General features: G+C 40.8%; 1 protein-coding gene across 10 annotated transcripts in view; it reads right to left on the bottom strand.

Moving 5' to 3' along the window:
- RBMS3 (RNA binding motif single stranded interacting protein 3) overlaps nucleotides 1–23,111 on the bottom strand; it is an 816,868-nt gene that overhangs the window by 8,328 nt on the left and 785,429 nt on the right. For 8 of the 10 annotated variants that reach the window (XM_004018199.6, XM_015102101.4, XM_042235770.2 and 5 more), the window contains one exon: nucleotides 22,984–23,111. In XM_004018199.6, coding sequence (XP_004018248.3) covers nucleotides 22,984–23,111 — 128 coding nt within the window. The other 2 variants (XM_015102103.4, XM_015102104.4) reach the window with 1 other exon arrangement.

The raw sequence follows: 23,111 nt of genomic DNA, 5'->3' as shown, positions 1-23,111 counted from the left end.
CCACGGAGTATGTTTGATCTCTCTATATATACCTTTGCAAAGTATATCCTTATTCCATTTATTTCTAAAACTCTGTCTTGTTATGGGAGCCACATTTGGTGTGTGTGTTTGTGTTTGTTTTTAGGTCTGTTCTTTGTTCCCATTTCCATCTTCCACCCTGGTATTACTGTGCCTTGAGCAGAAAATGCCTGAACAGCAAGAATCTGCATCAGACCTGTTCAGTGAATGCTTTCGGTCAATGGACTGCATGACACAGCACCCCTCACTGCAGGCGTGTCAGGTGGGCTAGTCTCCATGCATCCGTGTGTATGAGCGAGGCTGCAGCTACCTTCCTTCTTTGTTATTGGAGGATAATTGCTTTTCAATGTTATGTTAGTTTCTGCTGTACAAAAAAGCGAATCAGCTGTATGTATATACATATCCCCTCCCTCCTGGGCTTCCCTGCCACTACCTCCATCCCACCCCTCTACGTCATCACAGAGCCCTGAGCTGAGGCCCCTGTGCTATACAGCAGCGTCTCACTAGCTATCTATTTTATACATTGCAGGGTGTATATATCATTGCTGCTCTCTCAATTCATCTTACCCTCTCCTTCCTTTCCCCACAGTGTCCACAAATCCATTATCTTCATCTTCGTCTCTATTTCTGCCCCACAAATAAGTTCATCAATACTGTTTTTCTAGAGTCCATGCATGCATGCTAAATCCCTTCAGTTGTGTCTGACTCTGTGCAACCCTACAGACTGTCATCTGCCAGGGTTATCCTCTATCCATGGGATTCTTCAGGCAAGAAAACTGAACTGGGTTACCAAGCCCTCCTCCAGGGGAGTCTTCCTGACCCAGGGATCGAACCCACATTTCCTGCATTAAAGGTAGATGCTTTACCATGGAGTCAGGGGAAGCCCCTCTAGATTCCATATATACATGTTTAGCTTAGTCCTCAGTCATGCCTGACTCTTTGCAAACCCCATGGACTGCAGCACGCCAGGCCTCCCTGTCCATCACCAACTCTTGGAGTTTGCTTAAACTCATGTCCATCAAGTTAGTGATGCCATCCAATCTTCTCATCCTCTGTTGTCCCCTTCTCCTGCCTTCGATCTTTAGCAGCATCAGGGTCTTTTCCAGTGAGTCAGTTCTTCACATCAGGTGGCCAAATAATTGGAACTTCAGCTTCAGCATCAGTTCTTCCAATGAATATTCAGGACTGATGTCCTTTAGGATTGACTGGTTTGATCTCCTTGCAGTCCAAGGGACTCTCAAGAGTCTTCTACATATACACGTTAACATATGATATCCTTTCCTTCCTGACTTACTTCACTCTGTATGACAGACTCTAGGTTCATCCACTCAGGACAACTGGCTCAATTTTGTTCCTTTATGATTAATATTCTCTTGTATATATGTATCATAATCCTCTTATCCATGCATGGACATCTAGGTTGCTTCTGTGTCTTTGCTATTGTAAATAGTGCTGCAACGAATATTGGGGGTGTGTGTATCTTTCTGAGTCATGGTTTTCTCTGGGTATATGCCCAGGAGTGGGATTGTTGGGTCATATTGGAGCTACTTTCAAGTTTTACAACCTTACACAAATGTTTCCAATAGCCCTCTCCCATCACTTGCTTCCTCCTTCAAGTGGTCTTGTTGCTACATGAAAAGAAATGAGAAAAAATAAATGGTTGTCCTTTACATCTTCAAGGTGGCTTGCTGAAGTCTGAATGGAAGACTGTTTAATAGTCTATTGCTATTCAATAGAACTAAATTCACTCCTGGGCTTCCCTGGTAGCTCAGCTGGTAAAGGCTCTGCCTTTGATGCACTTTCGCTTTCCTGGAGTTGGGTGGAGAGGGTGGTCAAAAGCGGTGCTGAGAGAAACACTGCTCTAACGGAAGTGCAATGCTTGTTTAATTGTAGCTCTCTTCGAAGCTATTAATACACTAATGGACATGACCCCCTACAGGGCCAGATAGATACTTACTTCCTGAAAGACTGCAGTATGTTCTAGTCTCCTTTGGAATGCTTTAAAAAATTATTAAAAAACTGTAAGAGAATTTTTTTGTCAGTGTAATTATTTGATACTAATGTAAAAGATCACATGTTTTCAAAAACATTTTTTCTCCTATTGATGCCTTTCTTTGTTGATAACCTAAATGTATGTTTAGTTTACTAAGGGGAATCAGGTAGTGGGAGAATAGTGTCTTCTCCACGCTCTGGATCACAGAATTCGTCTTTTCACATGAAAATCTGTGAAGTTAATCTGTCAGGAATGATGTTGGTGAATATGGGATGATTAAATCATTTTAAGGCTTCTAGGCTAAAAGTCTACAATCCTAAGATGATCGTTTACTACTTTTACTACTTTTTAATGTATTCACTCTGCTTTTGAAGGGGAGTGGGGAGTGGGGAGGATGCAAGATGAGAGCATTCAGACTGACTCAGTGATCTTAAAATGTGGACAGTCTCCCTACCTTCACACTGACCTTAGCGGGCTTCTATCTCAACCCTAGTATTGCTAGGGCTTTGTAATTTTTCAAGTCTTCTCTAAAAGAGCTGTAATAACACCAGATGTCTATACATGGTCAGTATAGTAATCAGTAAATTATATGCCCTTGATTACTATCCACACATGTCTGTTAAGATTTTGACTAATGATACATTTTATTTGTATTTTCATAATGCTCTCAGTCACACAAATTCCTCTTTTTTCTAAAGTTTTTCTCTATTTTCCTAATTGAATGTATTTATTTTATTATTATATTGTTTGGTTTTTATAATGCCCTTTAATGTGCCGAGAAAAAATCAATAGGATGAAGAACATGGTATCTGATGAACATATTTTTCAGGCTCATCTGTAATATAACCTGAAGATTTTAAAGGCAACTTCTTCAAAACAGCACTTCACCACAATCAATACATTTATTTCAGCTGTTCTTAATCAACTAACTGAGATCAGGGTTTCTCAACTTGGCACTACTGATATTTGGGAGTGATCATTTTTCTGAGTTATAATTCCTTTTTTACTTTAAATTATTGTATTGGTTTTGCCATACATCAACATGAATCTGCCACAGGTGTACACGTGTTCCCAATCCTGAACCCCCCTCCCACCTCCCTCCCCATATCATCCCTCTGGGTCATCCCAGTGCACCAGCCCCAAGCATCCTGTATCCTGCATTGAATTACGGTGCATCTCATTTTAATCTTATAATAGTCTCACTATCCAACTTAAATGTTCTTCTTGCTCCTGATCAAAGCCTTAACATTTTGGAAGCTTTCTGGTTTTTTTTTTTAAATTTTTTATGAATGCCAGTGCAGGACATAAGCATTATGTAAACGTGCACTTTCACGCTTCATTAGGACTGGGAAGGTAGACAGGAGTGGATCTGTGCTATGCTGTGCGTAGTAGCTCAGCCGTGTCTGATTCTTTGCAACCCCATGGACTGTAGCCTCCCAGGCTCCTCTGTCCATGGGATTCTCCAGGCACGAATACTGGAATGGGTAGCCATTCCCTTCTCCAGGGGATCTTCCTGACCCAGGGATCGAACCCACATCTCTTAACGTCTCCTGCATTGTTAGGCGGGTTCTTTACAGTCTGAGTTACCAGAAGCCCACACCCCAAATCCAGGGAAGGGTGGTCAGTCTTCCCTCAGCTATGCAGACCTGCCTTATACTTTCTGGAGAACACTGCTCTAATCTCTCACTGTAAAGATTTAAGGGAGGCCGCTTGAGTAAGAACTGGTAAACGGAAAAGACGGGATTTTAAGGACTGATTCTCTATATTAGAATACAGCCTTGCTTGCAGACTCATACTTTTCTTTTCTTTTCTTTTCTTTTTAGACTCATACTTTTCAAGTCCTAGTTTTTTAAAGCCATTTTCTAAGTGCACAAAGAAAAACTGGGTATAAACTGAGCAGAAACGGGAATTTCCAAAGAACATCCAAAATAAAGCACAGGTATCATTTTCCTGGTTTGGGTAAAGAGTAACCAGCCTCTTGCATTACTATCCCCTTTGAACAATAGGAGCCAAAAAAAAAAAAAAAAAAAAAGAACAACAAAATAGGAAGTAATGTCTTTTTAGCTTGAAAAGTGGAATTTGGAATATTAAAATTTTGCTGACCCATGACTCCAAATATAACCTTTTTGTTCATATGCACATTATTAACATTTCTCAAACTTTTGTCCTATAACCTTCTGTGTGCTGTCTGTATTTTTTTTTTTTTATTAGAGTATAGTTGATTTCTACTTGTTAGTTTCAGGTGTACAACCAAGTTAATCAGTTACATGTAAGCATATGCCCACTCTTTTTTAGGTTCTTTTCCCATATATGCCATTAGAGAGTACTGAGCAGAGTTCCCTGTGCTATACAGTAGGTCCTTATTAATGATCTTATATGTAATAGTGTGTATATGTTGATCCCAATCTCCTGATTTTTTCCTCCTTCTCTAACCCCCTTGTAACTATAGGTTTGTTTTCTACATCCGTAACTCTATTTCTATTTTGTAAATAAGTTAGTTTGTACCATTTTTAAGATTCCACAAATGAGTGATATCATAAAATATTTGTCTTTCTTATTCTGACTTTACTCAGTAAGACAATCTCTAGGTCCATGCATGCAGCTGCAAAAGGATTTATTTCATTCATTTTATGGCTGAATAATATTCTGTTGTCTATATGAACCATATCTATCTCCTTTATCGTTTTTTCTGTTGGTGAATGTTGAGGTTGCTTTGATGTCTTGGCTATTGTAAATACTGCAGCAATGAATATTGGGTTGCTTGTATCTTTTTGAAATATGGTTTTCGCAAGACATATGCCCATAAGTGGGATTCCAGATCATATAGCAACTTTTAGTTTCTTTGGAGGAACCTCTATACTGTTTTCCATAGTAGTTGTACCAATTTACATTCCCACCAACAGTGTAAGAGGGTTCCCTTTTCTCCATAATCTCTCCAGCATTTGTTTGTAGTTTTTGATGATGGTCTTTCTGATTAGTGGGAGGTGATATCTCATTGTAGTTTTGATTCACATTTTTCTGATAGTTGGTGATGTTAAGTATGTTTTCATGTGCTTTCTAGCCATCTGTATATCTTTTCTGAAGAAATTTTATTTTTCAGATCTTCTGCCCATTTTTTCATTGGTTTGTTTGCTTTTTTGATATTGAGCTCCATGAGGTATTTGCATATTTTGGAGATTAACCCCTTGTTAGCTGCTTCATTTGGAAAGATTTTCTCCCATTCTGTGGGATATCGTTTCATTTTGCTTATGGTTTCCCTTGCTATGCAAAAGCTTTTAAGTTTAATTAATTATTTAAAAATTATTTTTGTTTATATTTTCATTACTCTAGGAGGTCTATCAAAAAAATATATTGCTGAAATATATGTCAGAGAGTGTTCGTCCTGTTTTCCTCTAAGAGTTTCATACTATCTAGCCTTACATTTAGGTCTTAATCTATTTTCAGTTTATTTTTGGTATAGAGAGTGTTCTAATTTCATTCTTTTACATGTAATTGCCCAGTTTTCCCAGCACCAGTTACTGAAGAGACTGTCTTTTCTCAATTGTGTGTTCTTGCCTCCTTTGTCACAGATTAGTTGGCCATAGGTATGTGGATTTATCTCGACTTGCTGTCCTGTTCCATTGATCTATATTTCTATTTTTGCACCACTACCATACTATATTGATGACTGTAGCTTTATAGTATAGTCTGAAGTCAGGGAGACGATTTCTTCTGGCTCTGTTTTTCTTCTTCAATATTTTCTTGGCTCTTTGGGTCTTTTGTGTCTTCATTCAAAATTTGCCTTTTTTTGTTGTTGTTCTGTTTTTCTGAAAAAATGCCATAGGTATTGCATGGAATCTATAGGTTGTTTTGAGTAGTATAATCATTACAATATTGATTCTTCCAATCCAAGAATATAGTAAATATTTTCATCTGTGTCATCTTTGATTTCTTTCAGCAGCATCTTATGGTTTTATGAGAAGAGGTCATTTGCTTCATTAGGTAGGTTTATTCCTAGGTATTTTTTGATGTGGTGGTAAATGGGATTGTTTTCTTAATTTCTCTTTTTGAGCTTTCATTGTTGGTATATATGTATACAAGAGATTTCTGTGTGTTTATTTTGTAACCTGCAACTTTGCCAAATTCACTGATGAGTTCTAGAAGTTTTCTAATAACATCTTTAGGATCTTCTGCGTATCAGTCAGTTCAGTTCAGTCATTTAGTCATGTCTGACTCTTTGCAAGCCCATGGACTACAGCGTGGCAGGCCTCCCTGTCCATCACCAACTGCCAGAGTTTACCCAAACTCATGTCTATCGAGTCGGTGATGCCATCCAACAATCTCATCCTTTGTTGTCCCCTTCTCTTCCTGCCCTCAATCTTTCCCCAGCCTTTTCAAATGAGTCAGTTCTTCGCATCAGGTGGCCAAAGTATTGGAGTTTCAGCTTCAAGAGCAGTTCTTTCAATGAACACTCAGGACTGATCTCCTTTAGAATAGACTGGTTGGATCTCCCTGCCATCCAAGGGACTCTCAAGAGTCTTCTCCAACACCACAGTTCAAAAGCATCAATTCTTCAGCGCTCAGCTTTCTTTATAGTCGAACTCTCACACCTATACATAACTAATGTAAAAACCATAGCCTTCACTAGTTGGACCTTTGTTGGCAAAGTAATGGCTCTGCTTTTTAACATCCTGTCTAGGTTGGTCATAACTTTCCCTCCAAGGAGCAAGTGTCTTTTAATTTCATGGCTGCAATCACCATCTGCAGTGATTTTGGACCCCCCCAAAATAAAGTCAGCCACTGTTTCCCCATCTATTTGCCATGAAGTGATGGGACCACATGCCATGATCTTAGTTTTCTGAATGTTGAGCTTTAAGCCAACTTTATCACTCTCCTCTTTCACTTTCATCAAGTGGCTCTTTCATTTTTCTTCACTTTCTGCCATAAGGATGGTGTCATCTGCATATCTGAGGTTATTGCTCTTTCTCCCGGCAATCTTGATTCCAGCTTGTGCTTCTTCCAGCCCAGCATTTCTCATGATGTACTCTACATATAAGTTAAATAAGCAGGGTGACAATATACAGCCTTGACGTACTCCTTTTCCTATTTGGAACCAGTCTGTTGTTCCATGTCCTAACTGTTGCTTCCTGACCTGCATACAGATTTCTCAAGAGGCAGGTCAGGTGGTCTGGTGTTCCCGTCTCCTTCAGATACTTTGGATACTTCTTTCAGATCCTTTCAGATACGCTTTCTGTACTTCTGTGCATAGTGTCATGTCATCTGCAAACAGTGACAGTTTCACTTCTTTTCCAATCTGGATTCCTTTCATTTCCTTTTCTTCTCTGATAGCCATGACTACAGCTTCCAAAAGTGTGCTTAGTGAAGGTGGCGAGGGTGGCCATGCTTGTCTTCTCCTGCTCCTTGTCGTAGAGGAAACAGTGTGTCACCATTGAGAATGATGTTAGCTGTGGCTTTGTCATATATGGCCTTTATTATGTTGAGGTAGGTTCCCTCTACAGTCACTTTCTAGAGAGTTCTTTGTCATAAATGGGTGTTAACGTCTGCAAACTCTTTTTCTGGACCTATTGAGATGGCCATGCAGCTTTTATTCTTCAGTGTGTTAATGTGGTGGATCACACTGATTGATTTGAATATATTGAAGGATCTTTGCATCCCTGAGATAAATCCCACTTGACCAGGGTGTATGATCCTTATACTGTGTTGTTGGATTTCGTTTGCTAGTATTTTCTTGAGGATTTTAATGTCTATGTTTAGCAGTGATATTGGCCTATAACTTTCTTTTTAGTGGTATCTTTATCTTGTTTTATTATCTGGGTGATGGTGGCCTCATAGAATGAGCTTGGGAGTGTTTCTTCCTCTGTGATTTCTTTGGAAGATTTTCAGATGGGTCAGGGTTAACTCTTCTGTGAATGTTTGATTGAACTTGCCTCTGAAGCTATCTGGTTCTGGACTTTTGTTTGTTGGGAATTTTTAAATCACTGTTTTAATTTCACTGCTTATGATTGGTCTGTTCCTTTTTCTGTTTCTTCCTGTTCAGTCCTGGAAGAATTTGTCCATTTACTCTTATCCATTTTATTGATGTATAGTTGTTTGTAGTAGTATGATCTCCAGTGATGGGTGGTGCTGTGTTCCACCCTTGTTGATTGATCGTCCTGAGGTGTCCCAGCACTGGAGCCTATGGGTTGCTGGGAGGCGCCAGGTCTTGATGAGAAAATGGTGACCTTCAGAAGGGATCATGCCAATGAGAACTACTGCTGCCAGTGTCTTTGCCCCACAGTGAGCCTTGGCTGCTCCCCACTTCTGCAGGAGACCCTTCAAGACCAGCAGGTAGGTCTGGTCTGGGCTCATATGAGGCCACAGCTTAATTTGATAGGTCTTGGTGTACACAAGACCTTGTATACAGCCTCCAAGAGTGGAGTTTCTGTTGCCCCCAGTCCTGTGGAATTGCCAGGATCAAACACCACTGGCTTTCAAAGCCAGGTTCTCTGGGGGCTTCTCCTCCTATTGCCAGATCCCCAGGCTGGGGAACCTGACATGGGGCTCAGAACTTTCACTATGGTGGGAAAACTTCTGTGGTATAATTGTTTTCCAGTTTGTGGGTCACTCACACCATAGGTATGGTATTTGGTTTTATCCTGACTGTGCCCCTACGTCCACCCTTTGGCAGCTTCTTCTTTGTCTTTGGAGGTAGAATATCATTTTCTGATAGGCTCCAGCATTGCTCAGACGATGGTTGCTCAGCAGGTAGCTGGATCCTGGTGTTTTCATAAGAAAAAGTGAGCTCCTGTCCTTCTGCTCTTTCATCTCGTCTCCATCTCTTACTTTTTGTTTTCTAAACGTAGTCTGTGTGCATCACATCAAACAGTATGGTAATCTCCGGCACTAGGGTCCAAGCATACTGGATTTTTTTTCAGTCTGCTCAGTGAGTTAATATGTGAGAAGGGAAGACAGACTGTCTCTGCAGGAGCACAGTGAGAGACAGTCATGCAGGATGAGAGATGCTGTGTGGGCAGAAGCATCTGTCAAGGCTTGGGGAGTATGGGAAACTGGCTTTGGTTGTTTCAAGGCACAATGAGGAAATGAATGATTTAAGACCCTCCTTGTTAACAGTTTCAAGGAGAAGGAAACAGCAAACCAATCCAGTATCCTTGCCTGCAAAATCCCATGGACAGAGGAGCCTGGTGGGCTGCAGTGTATGGAATAGCAAAGAGTCAGGCATGACTGAGTGACTAACACACATACACACACACACTTGTTAACAGTTTGATGATGTCTGGGTAAATGAAAATGACACCTTTATTTATCCAATCAACAATTCTTGACTGAGTGCTTACTATGTGAAAGGCAATATTCCTGATGCTAAGGAAAGAGCCATGAAAGAAGCAGATGCCTCCCCCACCTCTTGGAATTTCTCTCCCCCTAGGAGTAGACTCACGATCAATGGATCAATTAGCAAATCATCAAAAAGAAAAAGAGTCTCAAAGTAGAATATTTTAAAAAGATACATTCTCTGATAGAAAGTGGCTGGATAAATACCTAAGATTTGGCATCAGGGAAGATCTCTCATATAGGCCTGCATGTGAAAGACAATTATAAGCTAATCCAGGAGAGTCTTAGAGGAAAAGCATTCTAGGTAGAGGAAACAGGAAGTTCAAAAATCTGGAGGTGGGAACCTGAAGCAGGAGTCATCTAATATCAGTCAGATTCCATCCTTCCTTTTCTTCAAACTCTCCAGAGGTTTTGTAGCTCTCTTAGAATAAAACTGAGAACACTTGATGTACACAAAGCTACATATCCAAGGCCCAAAGGTGTATGAAAGTTGGCCTGTTGGACTTTATCTCCTATAATTCATCCAGCTACATCACCATGCTCCAGCCTCAGTTTCCCTCGTTATAATGTAAACTCTTAAGGGCACGGGCATCTGGCATGATGAGCAATATTGGGGGTGAAACTGGGTCTAGGATGGAGGTGGGTAGGGAGACTCTCGCTAGAATTTCTCAGAGGGAGAGGTGTTCTCTCTGGATTGGGCAGAGACACCCCCCCAACTCCTGTTGCATCAAACAGTGATCATGAAAAATGGGGGCAGCTAAAGCTGATTTACTCAGCAGGGAGAAGAGGTTCTGGACAGTCACAAGAAACATGGGGGCGTTTGCCTGCTGACCATTTTTTTAGAGGTGGGACTGTATTTTCCCTATAGAGAAATCTGCTTTATGACAGTCTTGTTTTGAGAGTAAGCCACAAGCAGCATCCCTAATGGTACAGGCTGTAAGTTTCCCTGCATCCTTACTCCATCTTTCCTGGGTTGAGTGGAGAGCTTCCTTAAACTACCGTATCCAATTCACGTTATCTTGAATATTCTGAATCTCACAAATGGAGCTCATTTCCAGTTTCATTATGCTAATTAACATGGCACTGCTTTCATCAGGCAGCTCATTTCTAACAATCATTATGCTAATTGAGATATGGGTAGTTTAAAATACTTGTACAAACCTCTGGCCTTTCTCCGTTAAATGAAAGCTGACCTCCTGTGGGGTGTGAAATTCTGATTAGGGTGGCTGAGTGCCCCTGAAAAGCAGCTTAACCCATTGCACATACATTTCACACCGTAATGTCTAAAGATATTTTAAATTAAATTACAGGGGGGGTCAAGATGGCGGAGGATTAGGAGGATATGGAGTTCAACTTTCCTCACAAATGCATAAAGTGTACATCTACAAATGGAAAGAAGTCTCACAGAGCGCCTGCTGAACACTAGCAGAAGACCTGAGACACTAAACAGGGTAAGGACGATCCCTGCAGAACTGGGTGGGAAACTGAAGGAGAGGAGAGGCTCCCACACCTGGGACGCCCTCTCACTGGTGGGGAGATCAGCTGGGACAGAGGGGAGCTTTGGGTCTTAGAGGAGAGTGCAGCAACCAGGCTGCGGCAGGCAGGACCGAGTGAGACTTGCTGAGATGGTCTGTGCCAGAGCCCTGCATGCCCCGTACTTAGACATGTGTCTGCTGGTGCAGACGGGGGCTGGAACTGTGGGGTTTAGAAAGAGACCTGCGGAGGGAACAGCTGTGGGCTGCGGGGAGAGGGTCTGCGGGGATGAGACTGAGGAAGCCACGGCCAGGAATGCTCAGAGAGGAAGACTGCACAGCCATAGACGTGAAGCAGCGTTGTTGAAGCACAAACAGCAGGGCTACCTCTCTCCCCATGTGCTGCCCCTTGCCTCCCTAGGGCACCAGGAAGGGCTCCAGCTGGGCAGGCTCTGGGGCAGCTTTGGGACCAGAGGCCCTGCGGGTGGTGCACATGCAGAGGTGGGGCTGAAACCACAGATGAGCTGCAGGAACAGTGCAGTGAAGGAGAGCTGACGTCTCTCTTCACGGCTGCATGGACCATGAATTTACACCCCGGGTGCCAACTGTGTGAATTCAGCTCCTGAGGAACAGCTGAGCAGACAGTGAGTGTCTCTGTAGCAGAGATGGGCCTAGCTTTTGCAGCTGTGGACTTTGCGGGGACATTGCACGTGGGAGTTGGGCCAGAGTCTGAGCTGCCTCCACACACCCCCGGCAGGTCCAGATCCATTATCATTGCAGTCCCGGGACCTGACTTTGATTGATCCACACTGGTGGCCTGGTGAAAAACAATGCCCGAGAGACACCGGGGGCAAACTGCCTTCACACACATGGGTAATGTGGGGCTGAGTCGTGCCAACAACAGGGTAATCTGAGAGCTCACACAGGTGACCCAGAGATCACACCCACATGTGAACAGCTTCAATGGAGGAATGCTAAGTGCTTTCTTCCCAAGTGCTGGGAGAGCGCCAATCCTGCCTACCGTGTACTGAGGTCAGAAACACAGCTAATAAACAGATCGTGGGGCCCTCTACTCCAACCACTAGGGAGCAGACCCTGCCCCTGAGCACAGGGAAAGGGAAAGCAAGCAACCACAGACCAAAGGGAAAGCTCTGCTCAACATCCAGTACAGCCTCTGGACACCACATCAGTCAGCACACCCTGAGGAAAGAGGTAGCAGATACCCAAACCCAAAACAGCACTTGCACCAACAGATATTAAACCCACGAAGGCTATACAGGGAAGTTCCATCATAAAAATAGCCCTCCAAGACAGTCTGAGGATCTGGTATCAGAAGTTTAGAGCAAGAACCCCCGAGCATTTAGCTGTGAAGTTCAGCAGGGCTTGAATGAAGGAGCTCTGCTGGGCGGAGGGAAAGAGACGCTGTGCTCTTGGAGGAAGCACACAAGGTACCACATGCACTGGAATCCACACAGAGCATTACCTCCAGGAGCCTGGACTTGACGATCTTGGAGGGCCCCCTGGGAAGGTAGCTCACTGTGGGCGCAAGGACACCATAGCAGAGACCACAGGGAATGCTGATGGGCATGAACTCTCCCAGAGACCCCTGTGTCAGCCCAAAGACTTGGCCCCACCCAACAGCTTGCAAGCTCCAGAGCTGGAAAGCCTCAGCAAGGCAGGAACACAGCTCCACCCATCAGAAGACAGGCTGGACCTCAGGTTCAGCATGGTGCAGCAGAAGGATGTGCTCTCATCTTCTACTGCGAGAGCACCAAAATCTCAGCTAGCTGTTGAACAACCATTGACAGGAAGATGCTGGAACCCAGTAAAAAAGGATACCCCCTGTCCAAAGACAAAAAAGCATGACAGGAGGGGCACAATCACAATAAAATCAAATCCTATACCTGCCCAGTGGGTGACCCACAAGCTGGAGAACGATAATACCTAAGAAGTTCTCCCACGAGTGTGAAGGTCCTGAAGCCCACATCATACTTCCTAGCCTAGGGATCCGACCGAGGGACTGGGACTTTCCTGGAAATCTGACCTTGAAGCCAGCAGGACTTGATTATAGGACTTCCACAGGACTGAGGGAAACGGAGACTCCAGTGTTAGAGAACACAAGCAAAATCTTGTGCACACCAAGACCCAGAGGAGAAGAGCAATGGCCTCATAGCAGACTGAACCAGAACTACTTGCTAATGTTGGAGGGTCTCCTGTGGAGGCCTGGGTCCACAGGGGCTCCCCGCGGGGGTGAGGGCACTGGCAGCAGCAGTCTGGGAAGGTCCTCCCTCTTGGCATAAGCCCTCTTGGAGGTCACCATTAACCCTACCATAGAGACTACAGACCCTGGGCTTGGGCGGCCTCAGGCCAAACAACTACCAGGGAGGGAGCGCATCCCCACTCATCAGCAGATGATTGGATTAAAGCTTTACTGAGCAATGTCCTGCCCACCAGGGCAAGACCCAGTTTTTCCCACCACTAGTCCCTGCCATCAAAAAGCTTACACAAGCCTCTTAGCCTCCTCCATCAGAAGGCAGACAGAAGCAAGAGGATCCACAGTCCCAACAGCGACTAAAACAAAACCACATTACAGAAAGTTAATCAGCATGAAAAAGCAGACCATTATGTCCCAGAAGAAGGGACAAGATAAAACCCCAGAAAAACTAAATGAAGAGATAGTCAACCTTCCAGAAAAAGAATTCAGGATGATAATAGTGAAGGTGATCCAGGATCTTTGGAAAACAATGAAGAAAACGCAGAAATGTTTACTAAAGAACTAAAGAACAAAAAAGAGATGAATAATACACTGGAAGGAATCAATAGCCAAATAACCCAGCCAGTGGAACAGATAAATGACCCGGGGACAGAATATTGGAAATCACTGATGCAGAATGGAATATAGAAAAAAGAGTGAAAAGAAATGAAGACAACCTAAAAGACCTCTGGGGCAACATTAAACGAACCAACATTCATATTCCAGGGGTCTCAGAAGGAGAGAGAGAGAGAAAAGGAACTGAGAAAATCTTTGAAGACATAATAGCTGAAAACTTCATTAACATGGGAAATGAAATAGTCAACCAAGTCCAGGAAGCACAGAAAGTCCCAAGCAGGATAAACCCAAGGAGGAACACACCGAGACATATAGTAATCAAACTGACAAAAATTAAAGATAAGAATAAAACACTAAAAGCAACAAGGGAAAAATGACAAATGACATACAAAGGAACTCCCATCATGCTATCAGCTGATCTCAACAAAAACTCTACAGGCCAGAAGGGAATGGCAGGATATAGTCAAAGTGATGAAAGGGAAGAACCAACAACCAAGAATACTCTACCCAGCAAGACTTTCATTCAGATTTGATGGAGAAATCAAAAGCTTTCCAGACAAGCAAAAGTTAAGAGGATTCAGCACCACCAAACCAGCTTTATAACAAATGCTAAAGGAACTTCTCTAGGCAGGAGACTCAAGACAAGGAAAAGACCTACAGAACATAACCCCCCAAAAAGAAGATGGTAATAGGATGGTACATATCAAAAATTACCTGAGATGTAAATGGCACCAACCAGAAGACACAGACTGGCTGGGAGGATGAAAAGATGCGCATGCATGCAGTCCCACTGACCGTGTCACTCTGCTTGCCCCTCCAATTACATGTGACTATTCCATGCTGTTAAATTAATCATGCTCCCATTACGGCTTGCAATTGTGATTATATTTCACTTGTTTATCTGGCTATTGATTTTAAAACCTGACAAACAGTATGTTACTATTGTGATTATGGAGCTATTACTCACTTAATACCATTGTATCATGATTGGTCAACAGAAAAATAATAGAACTCTATATCACCAAAAGTACCATTTAATAGAGAAACCTGTAATCACTTTTTAAATTCTAGATGCATATCAGAATTATCTTGGAATTAAAAAAAAAATAAAAATGGCTAGGTAATGATTCATTCCCCGCCCCCCCCCCCGCCCCCCGCCAGAGCTCCAGATGTGTTTCTAATGAGCAGCCACGTTTAAAAACAACCAAACTATTATGATGATCTTGTACTTTCGTCTGGTTTGTTTCACTTTCTCTATTTCGTATTCAGAGCTCCCATTTCATTTAGTTTATGTGTTCTAATTTCCCCATCTCTTCTTTTCTTTAATGTTCTTTCTCAAGCCTTTATTAAGTGTAGTAGAACTTTGTATACATATATAATAATATGTACAGTATATATATAGAGAGAACTTATTAATTTTGTCTAAATTTATGACATTTTGATTCTACTTGCTTGAATTAGTATGAACAGAATGCTAGATTTCTAATTTAAAAATAGATATGCAACAAACAGAGGTTTACTGTATAGCACAGGGAACTATAGTCAATATCTTGTAATAACCTAGAATGGAAAATAAATAAATACTATGTTATGTGTATAACGGAATCACCTGCTGTGCACCTGAAACATTGTAAGTCAACTATATTTCAATAAAATAGATATATTAACAGAAAAATTTCCATAAAAGTTAAAAAAAAAAAAAAGCTGCCTAAAGTCTTACTGAGCTCACAGCCACCTCAAACACATCTCTTGACACTGCCCTGCCCACCAGAGGGATAAGACCCAGCTCAAGCCACCAGAGGGCAGGCACTAGTCATTCCCACCAGGATGACTATACAAGCCCCTGGACCAAGCTTACCCACCAGTGGATGGACCCCAGAAGGAAGAGGAACTACAATCCTACAGTCTGTGGAAAGGAGACCACAAACACAAAAATTTAGACAAAAATCAGATGACAGAGAAATAAACTGCAGATGAAGGAAAAAGATAAATCCCCCCAAGCCCCAAAAGAACAGTTAAATGAGGAGATAGACAATCTACCTAAAAAAGAATTCAGAGTAACAACAGTAAAGATACAAAATCTCAAAATTATGGAGGCACAGACTGAGAAGATACAAGAAATTTTTAATAAAGAAAAGATTTAAAGAAGAAACAGAGATGAACAATACAATACCTAAATTGAAAACTACACCAGAAGGAATGAATAGAAGAATAACTGAGTCAGAACAAAAAAGTGAGCTGGAATACAGAGTGGAGATCATTGCCACAGAACAAAGAAAAAAGAATAGGAAGCAAGGAGGACAGTATCGGAGAGCTCTGGGACAACAAAATGCCCCAACATTTGCATTATAGGGGTTTGAGAAGAAGAAAAAAGAGAATGAACTCGAAAAAATATTTGAAGAGATTATAGCCGGAAACTTCTCTAACATGGGAAAGGAAACAGTCACCCATGTTCAGGAAGTGCAGAGAGTCCCATACAGGATAAACCCAAGGAGGACCGTGCCATGACACATGGTAATCAAACTAACAAAAAACACAGAGTTATTGAAAGCAACACGGGAAAGGCAGCAAATAACCTACAAGGGGACCTCCAGAAGGCTATCAGGTGATTTTCTGGCAGAAGCTCTGAAGGCCAGAAGGAAGTGGCATGATGAATGGGAAAAAACCCTACAACCGAGAATACTCTATCCAGCAAGGCTCTCATGCAGATTCGATGGAGAAATCAACAGCTTTACACACAAGTAAAAACTCAGAGAATTCACCACCAAATAAGTCTTAAATGCTAAAGGCACTTTTCTAGGTGGAAAAGGAAAGCCTACAACTAGAAACAAGAAAACTGTAAGTGAAAGACCCATGGATAAAGGGTAACATACAGGAAAGTTAAGGCTTCTCTGGTGGCTCAGATGATAAAGAGTTTGCCTGCAGTGTGGGAGACTCAGATTTGATTCCTAGGTCAGGAAGATCCCCTAGAGAAGGAAATGGCAGCCTACTCCAGTATCCTTGCCAGGAAAATTCCATGGATAGAGGAGTCTGGCAGGCTACAGTCCATGGGACTGCAAAGAGCTGGACACGACTGAGTGACTTCACTCACTCAACAGGAAAGTTAGGAAATCATCCACACACAAATATGTCAAAACCAGCAATTGTGAAAAAGACACAAATGCAGGATATTGGAAATGTATTTGAAATTAAAAGAGAAACAAAACAGCCTAGTATGTATAATAGACTGCTATATCAAAACGTCATGCGAATTGCAAACCAAAAAAACTACAACAGACATGCAAAAAAGAAAAAGCAACCCAAACACAACACTAACGATAGTCATCAAATCACAAAAGAATAAAAGAAGGGAAGAAAGAGGACGCACAAAAGTAAATCTGAAACCATTAAGAAAATGGCAATAGGAAAATGCACATTGATAATTACCTTAACTGTGGATAGATTAAATGCTCCAACCAAAAGAAGCAGACTGACTGGATGAACACAAAAATAAGAGCCACAGATGTGCTGTGTACATGACACCCACTCCAGACTAGGGACACATAGAGACTGAAAGCGAGAGGATGCAAGAAGGTATTCAATGCAAATGGAAGTTCAAAGAAAGCTGGAGTGGAAATACTCATAAGTATCACAAGAGATCACAATAAGTATATTGTAAGTATTATAAGAGTATTACAAGTATTATAAGAGTATTATAAGTATTATAAGTAAGTATAGTATTATAAGTATTATGAGAGTATTATAAGTGTTATAAATAAGTATAAGTATTATAAGTATTATGAGAGTATTATAAGTGTTATAATTAAGTATAAGTATTATGAAAGTATTATAAGAGCTAGGGAAGGCACTACATTATGTTTACGGGATCAATCCAAGAAGACGTAACGCTTGTAAATATATACGTATCCAACTTCAGAGTACCTCAATATATAAGGCAAATGCGAACAGCCATAAATGGGGAAATTGACAATAGCGCAATAATAGTGGGGGACTTTAACACCTTACTTACTTCAGTGGACAGATCATCCAGACAGAAAATCAATAAATAAACAAAAACCTTGAGTGACACATTAGACCAGATGGACTTAACTGATATTTATAGGGCATTCCCTCCAAAAGCAGCAGAATACAGTTCTCAACTCCACATGAAACATTCTCCAGAATAGACTGCATATTGGGCTACAAATCAAGCCTCGATAAATTTAAGAAAATCAATCATATCAAGCATCTTCTCTTGCCAAAACACTATGATATTAGAAATCAATTATAGTTAAAAACTATAAAAAGCAGAAACACATGGAGACTAATCAGTATGTTACCAGACAACCAAAGGGTCACTGAAGAAATCAAAGAGGAAATAATATATAAACACAAATGACAATGAAAACAAATTTTATCCAAAACCTATGGGACATAACAGAAGCATTTCTAAGAGGGAAGTTTATAGCAGTACAATCTTACCTCAAGAAAAAAGAAAAATCTGAAACAACCTAAACTTACACCTACAGCAACTAGAGAGAGAACAAACAAAATCCACAGTTAGTAGGAGGAAAGGAGTCATACAGATCAGAGGAGAAATAAATGAAACAATATTTGAAAAGATAAACAAAACTGATAAAATGTTAGACTCACCAAGGAAAAAACAAAGAGGGCTCAAATCAATAAAATTACAGTCGAAAAGGAAGAAGTTACAGTGAATGCCACAGAAATACAACGGATAAGCAACTGCCATGAGCAACTATATGTCAATAAAATGGACAACCTGGAGGAAATGGGCAAATTCTTAGAAAGGTACAGTCTCCCTGTATGGAACCATGAAGAAACTGAAAATATGAACAGACCAATCATAAGTACTGAAATTGAAACTGTGATTAAAAAACTCTCAAGAAACAAAAGTCCAGGACCAGATGACTTCACAAGCAAATTGAATCAAACATTTATAGAAAACTTAACGGCTATTCTGAAACTATTCCAAACAATTGCAGAGGAAGGAACACTCCCAAGCTCACTCTATGATATCACCATCACCCTGATACCAAAACCAGATAATATCACCAAAAAAAGAGAATATTACAGGCCCATATCACTGATGAACATAGATGCAAAATCATAAACAAAATACTAGATAGCCTACTGAATCCAACAATATATTAAAAGGTCATAAACCAGGATCCAGTGGGTTTTACCTTAGGGTTTCAAGGTTTCTTTGATATACGCAAATCAATCAACGAATTGAAGAATAAGAACCATACGATCATCTCAATAGATGCAGAAAAGATTTTGACAAAATTCAACACCCATTGATGATAAAAACTCTGCAGAAAGTGAGCATAGAGGAAACATACCTCAACATAGTGATGTCTATAGATGACAAACCTACTGCTAACATCATACTCAGAGGAAATGCTTTCAGTTTCTCATCATTAAGATCAGTCACAAGAAAAGGATGTCCACTCTCATCACTTTCATTCCACAGATTTTGGAATTTCTAGATATACTAGTTGGAGAATCAAAAGAAATAAAATGAATCCGCATTAGAAAATAAGTAAAACAATCACTCTTTGCAGATAAAATGATACTAAACGCAGAAATTCCTAAAGATTTTATCAGGAAACTACTAGAGCTCATCAGTGATTTCATTAAAGTAGAATACAAAATCAGTACACAGAAATCTGTTTCATTCCTATGCACTAATAAGGAAAGATCAGAAGGAGAAATTAAGGAAACACTTCCTTTCACCATCACATCAAAAATAATAAAATACCTAGGAATATATTTACCTAATGAAGCAAAAGACCTGTACTCCAAAACCTATTATCACTTTGATGAAAGATATTGAGGATGACATTAACAGATGAAGATATATATATATACCATGTTCTTGAATTGGAAGAATCAATATTGTCAAAATCACTGTTTCCCAAGACAATCTTCAGATTCAGCACAATGCCTATCAAATCATCAATAGCGTTTTTATAGAACTAGAACAAAAAAACAATCTTAAAACTTGTATGGAGACATAAAAGGCCCCAAGTAGTCAAAGCCATCTTGAGAAAGAAAAAAGAAGCTAGAGGAATCAGGCGCCCTAACTTCAAACTATACTGCACAGCTACAGTGTGGTACTGGCACAAAAGCAGAAATGTTGATCAATGGAACAGGAGAGAAAGCTCAGAAGTAAACCCATGTACTTGTGATCAATTAATCTATGAGAAAGGAGGCAAGGCTTTACAATGGGTAAAAAACAGTCTCTTCAATAAATGATGCTCGGAAAGATGGACAGCTACATATAAAGAACAAAATTAGAACATTATTTAATACCATACACAAAAATAACTCAAAATGGATTAAAGACAGAGATGTAAGAGTGTATACTATAAAACCCTTAGCAGAAAGCATAGGAAGAACACTCAGACATAAATTGCAGCAATATCTTTTTTGGTCCATCTTCTAAAATAACAGATGTAAAAAGAAAATATAAATAAAGCAACTATATGCCAATAAAATGGACAACCTAGAAATAATGGACAAATTCTTAGAAAGGTACAATCTTCCCTTTTCCCATATTGAGCCGTGATAGTTTAATGGGACTTAATTAAACTCAAAAGTTCTTGCACAGCAAAGTAAACCATAAACAGAATAAAAAGACAATGCACAGAATGCGAGAAAATATTTGCAAATGATGTGGCCAAAAAGGGATTAATTTCTAAAGTATATAAATGGCTCATGCAGCTCAATATAAAAAAGAACAAAACAATCCAATCAAAAAATGTGCAGAAGACCTACACTGGTGTTTCTCCAAAGAAGACAGATGGATGGCCAAGAGGTGCATGAAAAGAGGCTCAACATTGTTCATTATTAGAGAAATGCAAATAAAAACTACAATGAATATCACCCTGCATCTGGCAGAATGGCCATCATCAAAAGTCTAGAAACAATAAATGCTGGAGAGGGTGTGAAGAAAACCCTCTTACACTCTTGGTGGGAATGTAAATTGATACAGCCACTGTGGAAAACAATATGGATATTTCTTTAAAAACACAACTACCATATGATCCAACAGTCCCAATCCTGGGCTTATATCCAGAGAAAAGCGTGGTTCAAACATATACATGTGTCCCAGTGTTCACTGCAGCTCTGTTTACAACAGCTAAGACATGGGAGCAACCTTAATGTCCATCTACAGATGAAGGGATAAGGAAGATGGATATACATACACAATGGAACATTACCCAGCTGTTAAAAAGATGGGAAAAAACTATTTGGAGCAACATGCCAGAACTGGAGATTACCATACTAAGTGAGGCAAGTCAGAGTGAGAAAGACAAATGGCATATGATATAGTTTAGCACAATCTAAACAAATGATAAAAAAATGAACCTATTTATAAAACAGAAACAGACTCACAGGCTTAGTAAACTTATGGTCACCAAAGGGAAAATGGGGGCAGGGGGAGGGATAAATTGGGAGTTTGGTATGGACATACACATATACCTATTTAAAACAGATAACGAACAAGGACCTACTGTATAGGGAGATCTACTCAATATTCTGTGATAACCTAAATGGAAAAGAATTTGTGTAGAGATACATGTGTAAGTAAAACTGAATCACTTTGCTGTACACTTGAAACTAACACATTATCATTCAACTAGACTGCAATAGAAAATAAAAACCTAATAAAAAGACCAAAATGCATTATTCGCTATAGGTATTTCCTGAAAGTTTTATGTACATATATATTCAGTATATAATATTGATAGTAGTAGTAGCAGTAATGATAAAGTAATACCTTGTATTTGTAAGGTTAAGTCATATTCTAGCACCAGGGTCCTCAACCCCCAGGTCATGGACTAGTCCCAGCGCATGGTCTGTTAGGAACCGGTCCACACAGCAATAGGTGAGTGGCAAACGAAGCTTCATCTGTATTTATAGCCATTCCCCATTGCCCCAGAAGGGACCGTCTAGTTGCAGGAAGACAAGCTCAGAGTTCTCACTGATTTTGCATTATGGTGAGTTGTGTAAATATATGACAGTGTGATAAAAATAGAAATAAAGTACACAGTAAATGTAATGTACTTGAATCATCCCCAAACCACCGCCTCACCGCCCCTCCCCAGTCCATGAAAAATTGTCTTCCACAAAACCAGTCTCCAGTGCCCAAAAGATTGGGGACTGTTCCTCTAGCACATTTAATTTGCAGGGTCCACTTTAGAAGTGCAACCACATACGGAAGCTGCCACTAACATGATTAAATCTTCTAACAACAAACAAATCTCTAAATGTGAATTGAGAGGAAAGAAACCTTAAGATCAAGAACTGAGCACCGCTCATTTGCACCAGTTTTCGGCAAACAGGAAGAGTCTTTGGGAATTCTCTGTCCACCAGGGCTCTGACCACTACCTACAAAGTAGAACAGTTATCACGGGAGAACTTCTGTAGAGAGACGGAAGATCTGTTAATTCCTTTGGTTTCCATCAAAACCACTCAAATTTTAATCTCCATGATACTCCACACAAAGCCAACTGTACTTGGCTTTCTAAGTGACTTAAGGCTTGTCAGCAGGAATTCTGACTCCCTGATTGCTGCTTTGCCATTTAATTCCTGAATCTCTGCTCCATACGGTTTTATATTTCTCCATACTCATTTTCGTAAGCTGTTTTACGGGGTCAGCTTGAAGCACTCTTGCCAGGGGCATGCTGCTGTCTTCATTTAAGAATGACACCAAGACCACAGTGCACGCGCACTGTGTTTCAAGTGGGAACACTGAAGCTTTTCCAAAAGTATTGTAAAGCAAAATAAAGTAAAAGAAATAAAAAATGAAGAATTCAAAATACTAAAAAAAACAAAAACAAAAACAAAAGTATGTAGGATAAAATTTTTTTTTGTAAAAATGGCTATAATGCCCCTCCCTTTTGGTAGTGAATTCCTACATTATCTTTGGGGTTGGCCACATGATTTGGTTTGGCCTATGGGACTGAAAACACGCTGGTTGTCTGGGCGCCCTCTCTTGCTGTTCTCTGAATTTGGAGACTTCCAGGCTCAGCGTCACCTGGCTCCATAGTATCCATCCCACAGCCATCAGACGACCGAGGCTCAGAAGCAGAACTGTGAAGATGCCCAGCTGCTGGGCCCAGAGGCTCACACAAGCCCAGTCAAGAGCAGAAGAAGCATTTGCCTGAGGTTCACCCAAATGCCAACCTGCAGAATCATGAACTAAATGAATGTTTGTCACTGAGTTTGGCATGGGTTCTACCGCAGCTAAAGCTAGCAGATGCCACATGAGAGGAGGAAGTCCAGGCGGCACATCTGGAGGGACAGAGTTCAGCATGGCCAGGACTCACTTGGACTGTTGGTAGGAATACGCAGATGCATGCTCGCTGGCTGTGTCCACTGCTATCTGCTGCTGCTGACCGCTCGTGTCCTGGGACGAAGGTGCCACTGTCTGGGGAGAGGTCTCAGCCACAACACC

The sequence above is a fragment of the Ovis aries genome, chromosome 19 (genome assembly GCF_016772045.2).
Source record: "Ovis aries strain OAR_USU_Benz2616 breed Rambouillet chromosome 19, ARS-UI_Ramb_v3.0, whole genome shotgun sequence".
Taxonomy (NCBI): Eukaryota; Metazoa; Chordata; class Mammalia; order Artiodactyla; family Bovidae; genus Ovis; species Ovis aries.
The sequence above is the reverse complement of the archived record's forward strand: the minus strand, read 5'-3'. Positions and strand labels throughout refer to the sequence as shown.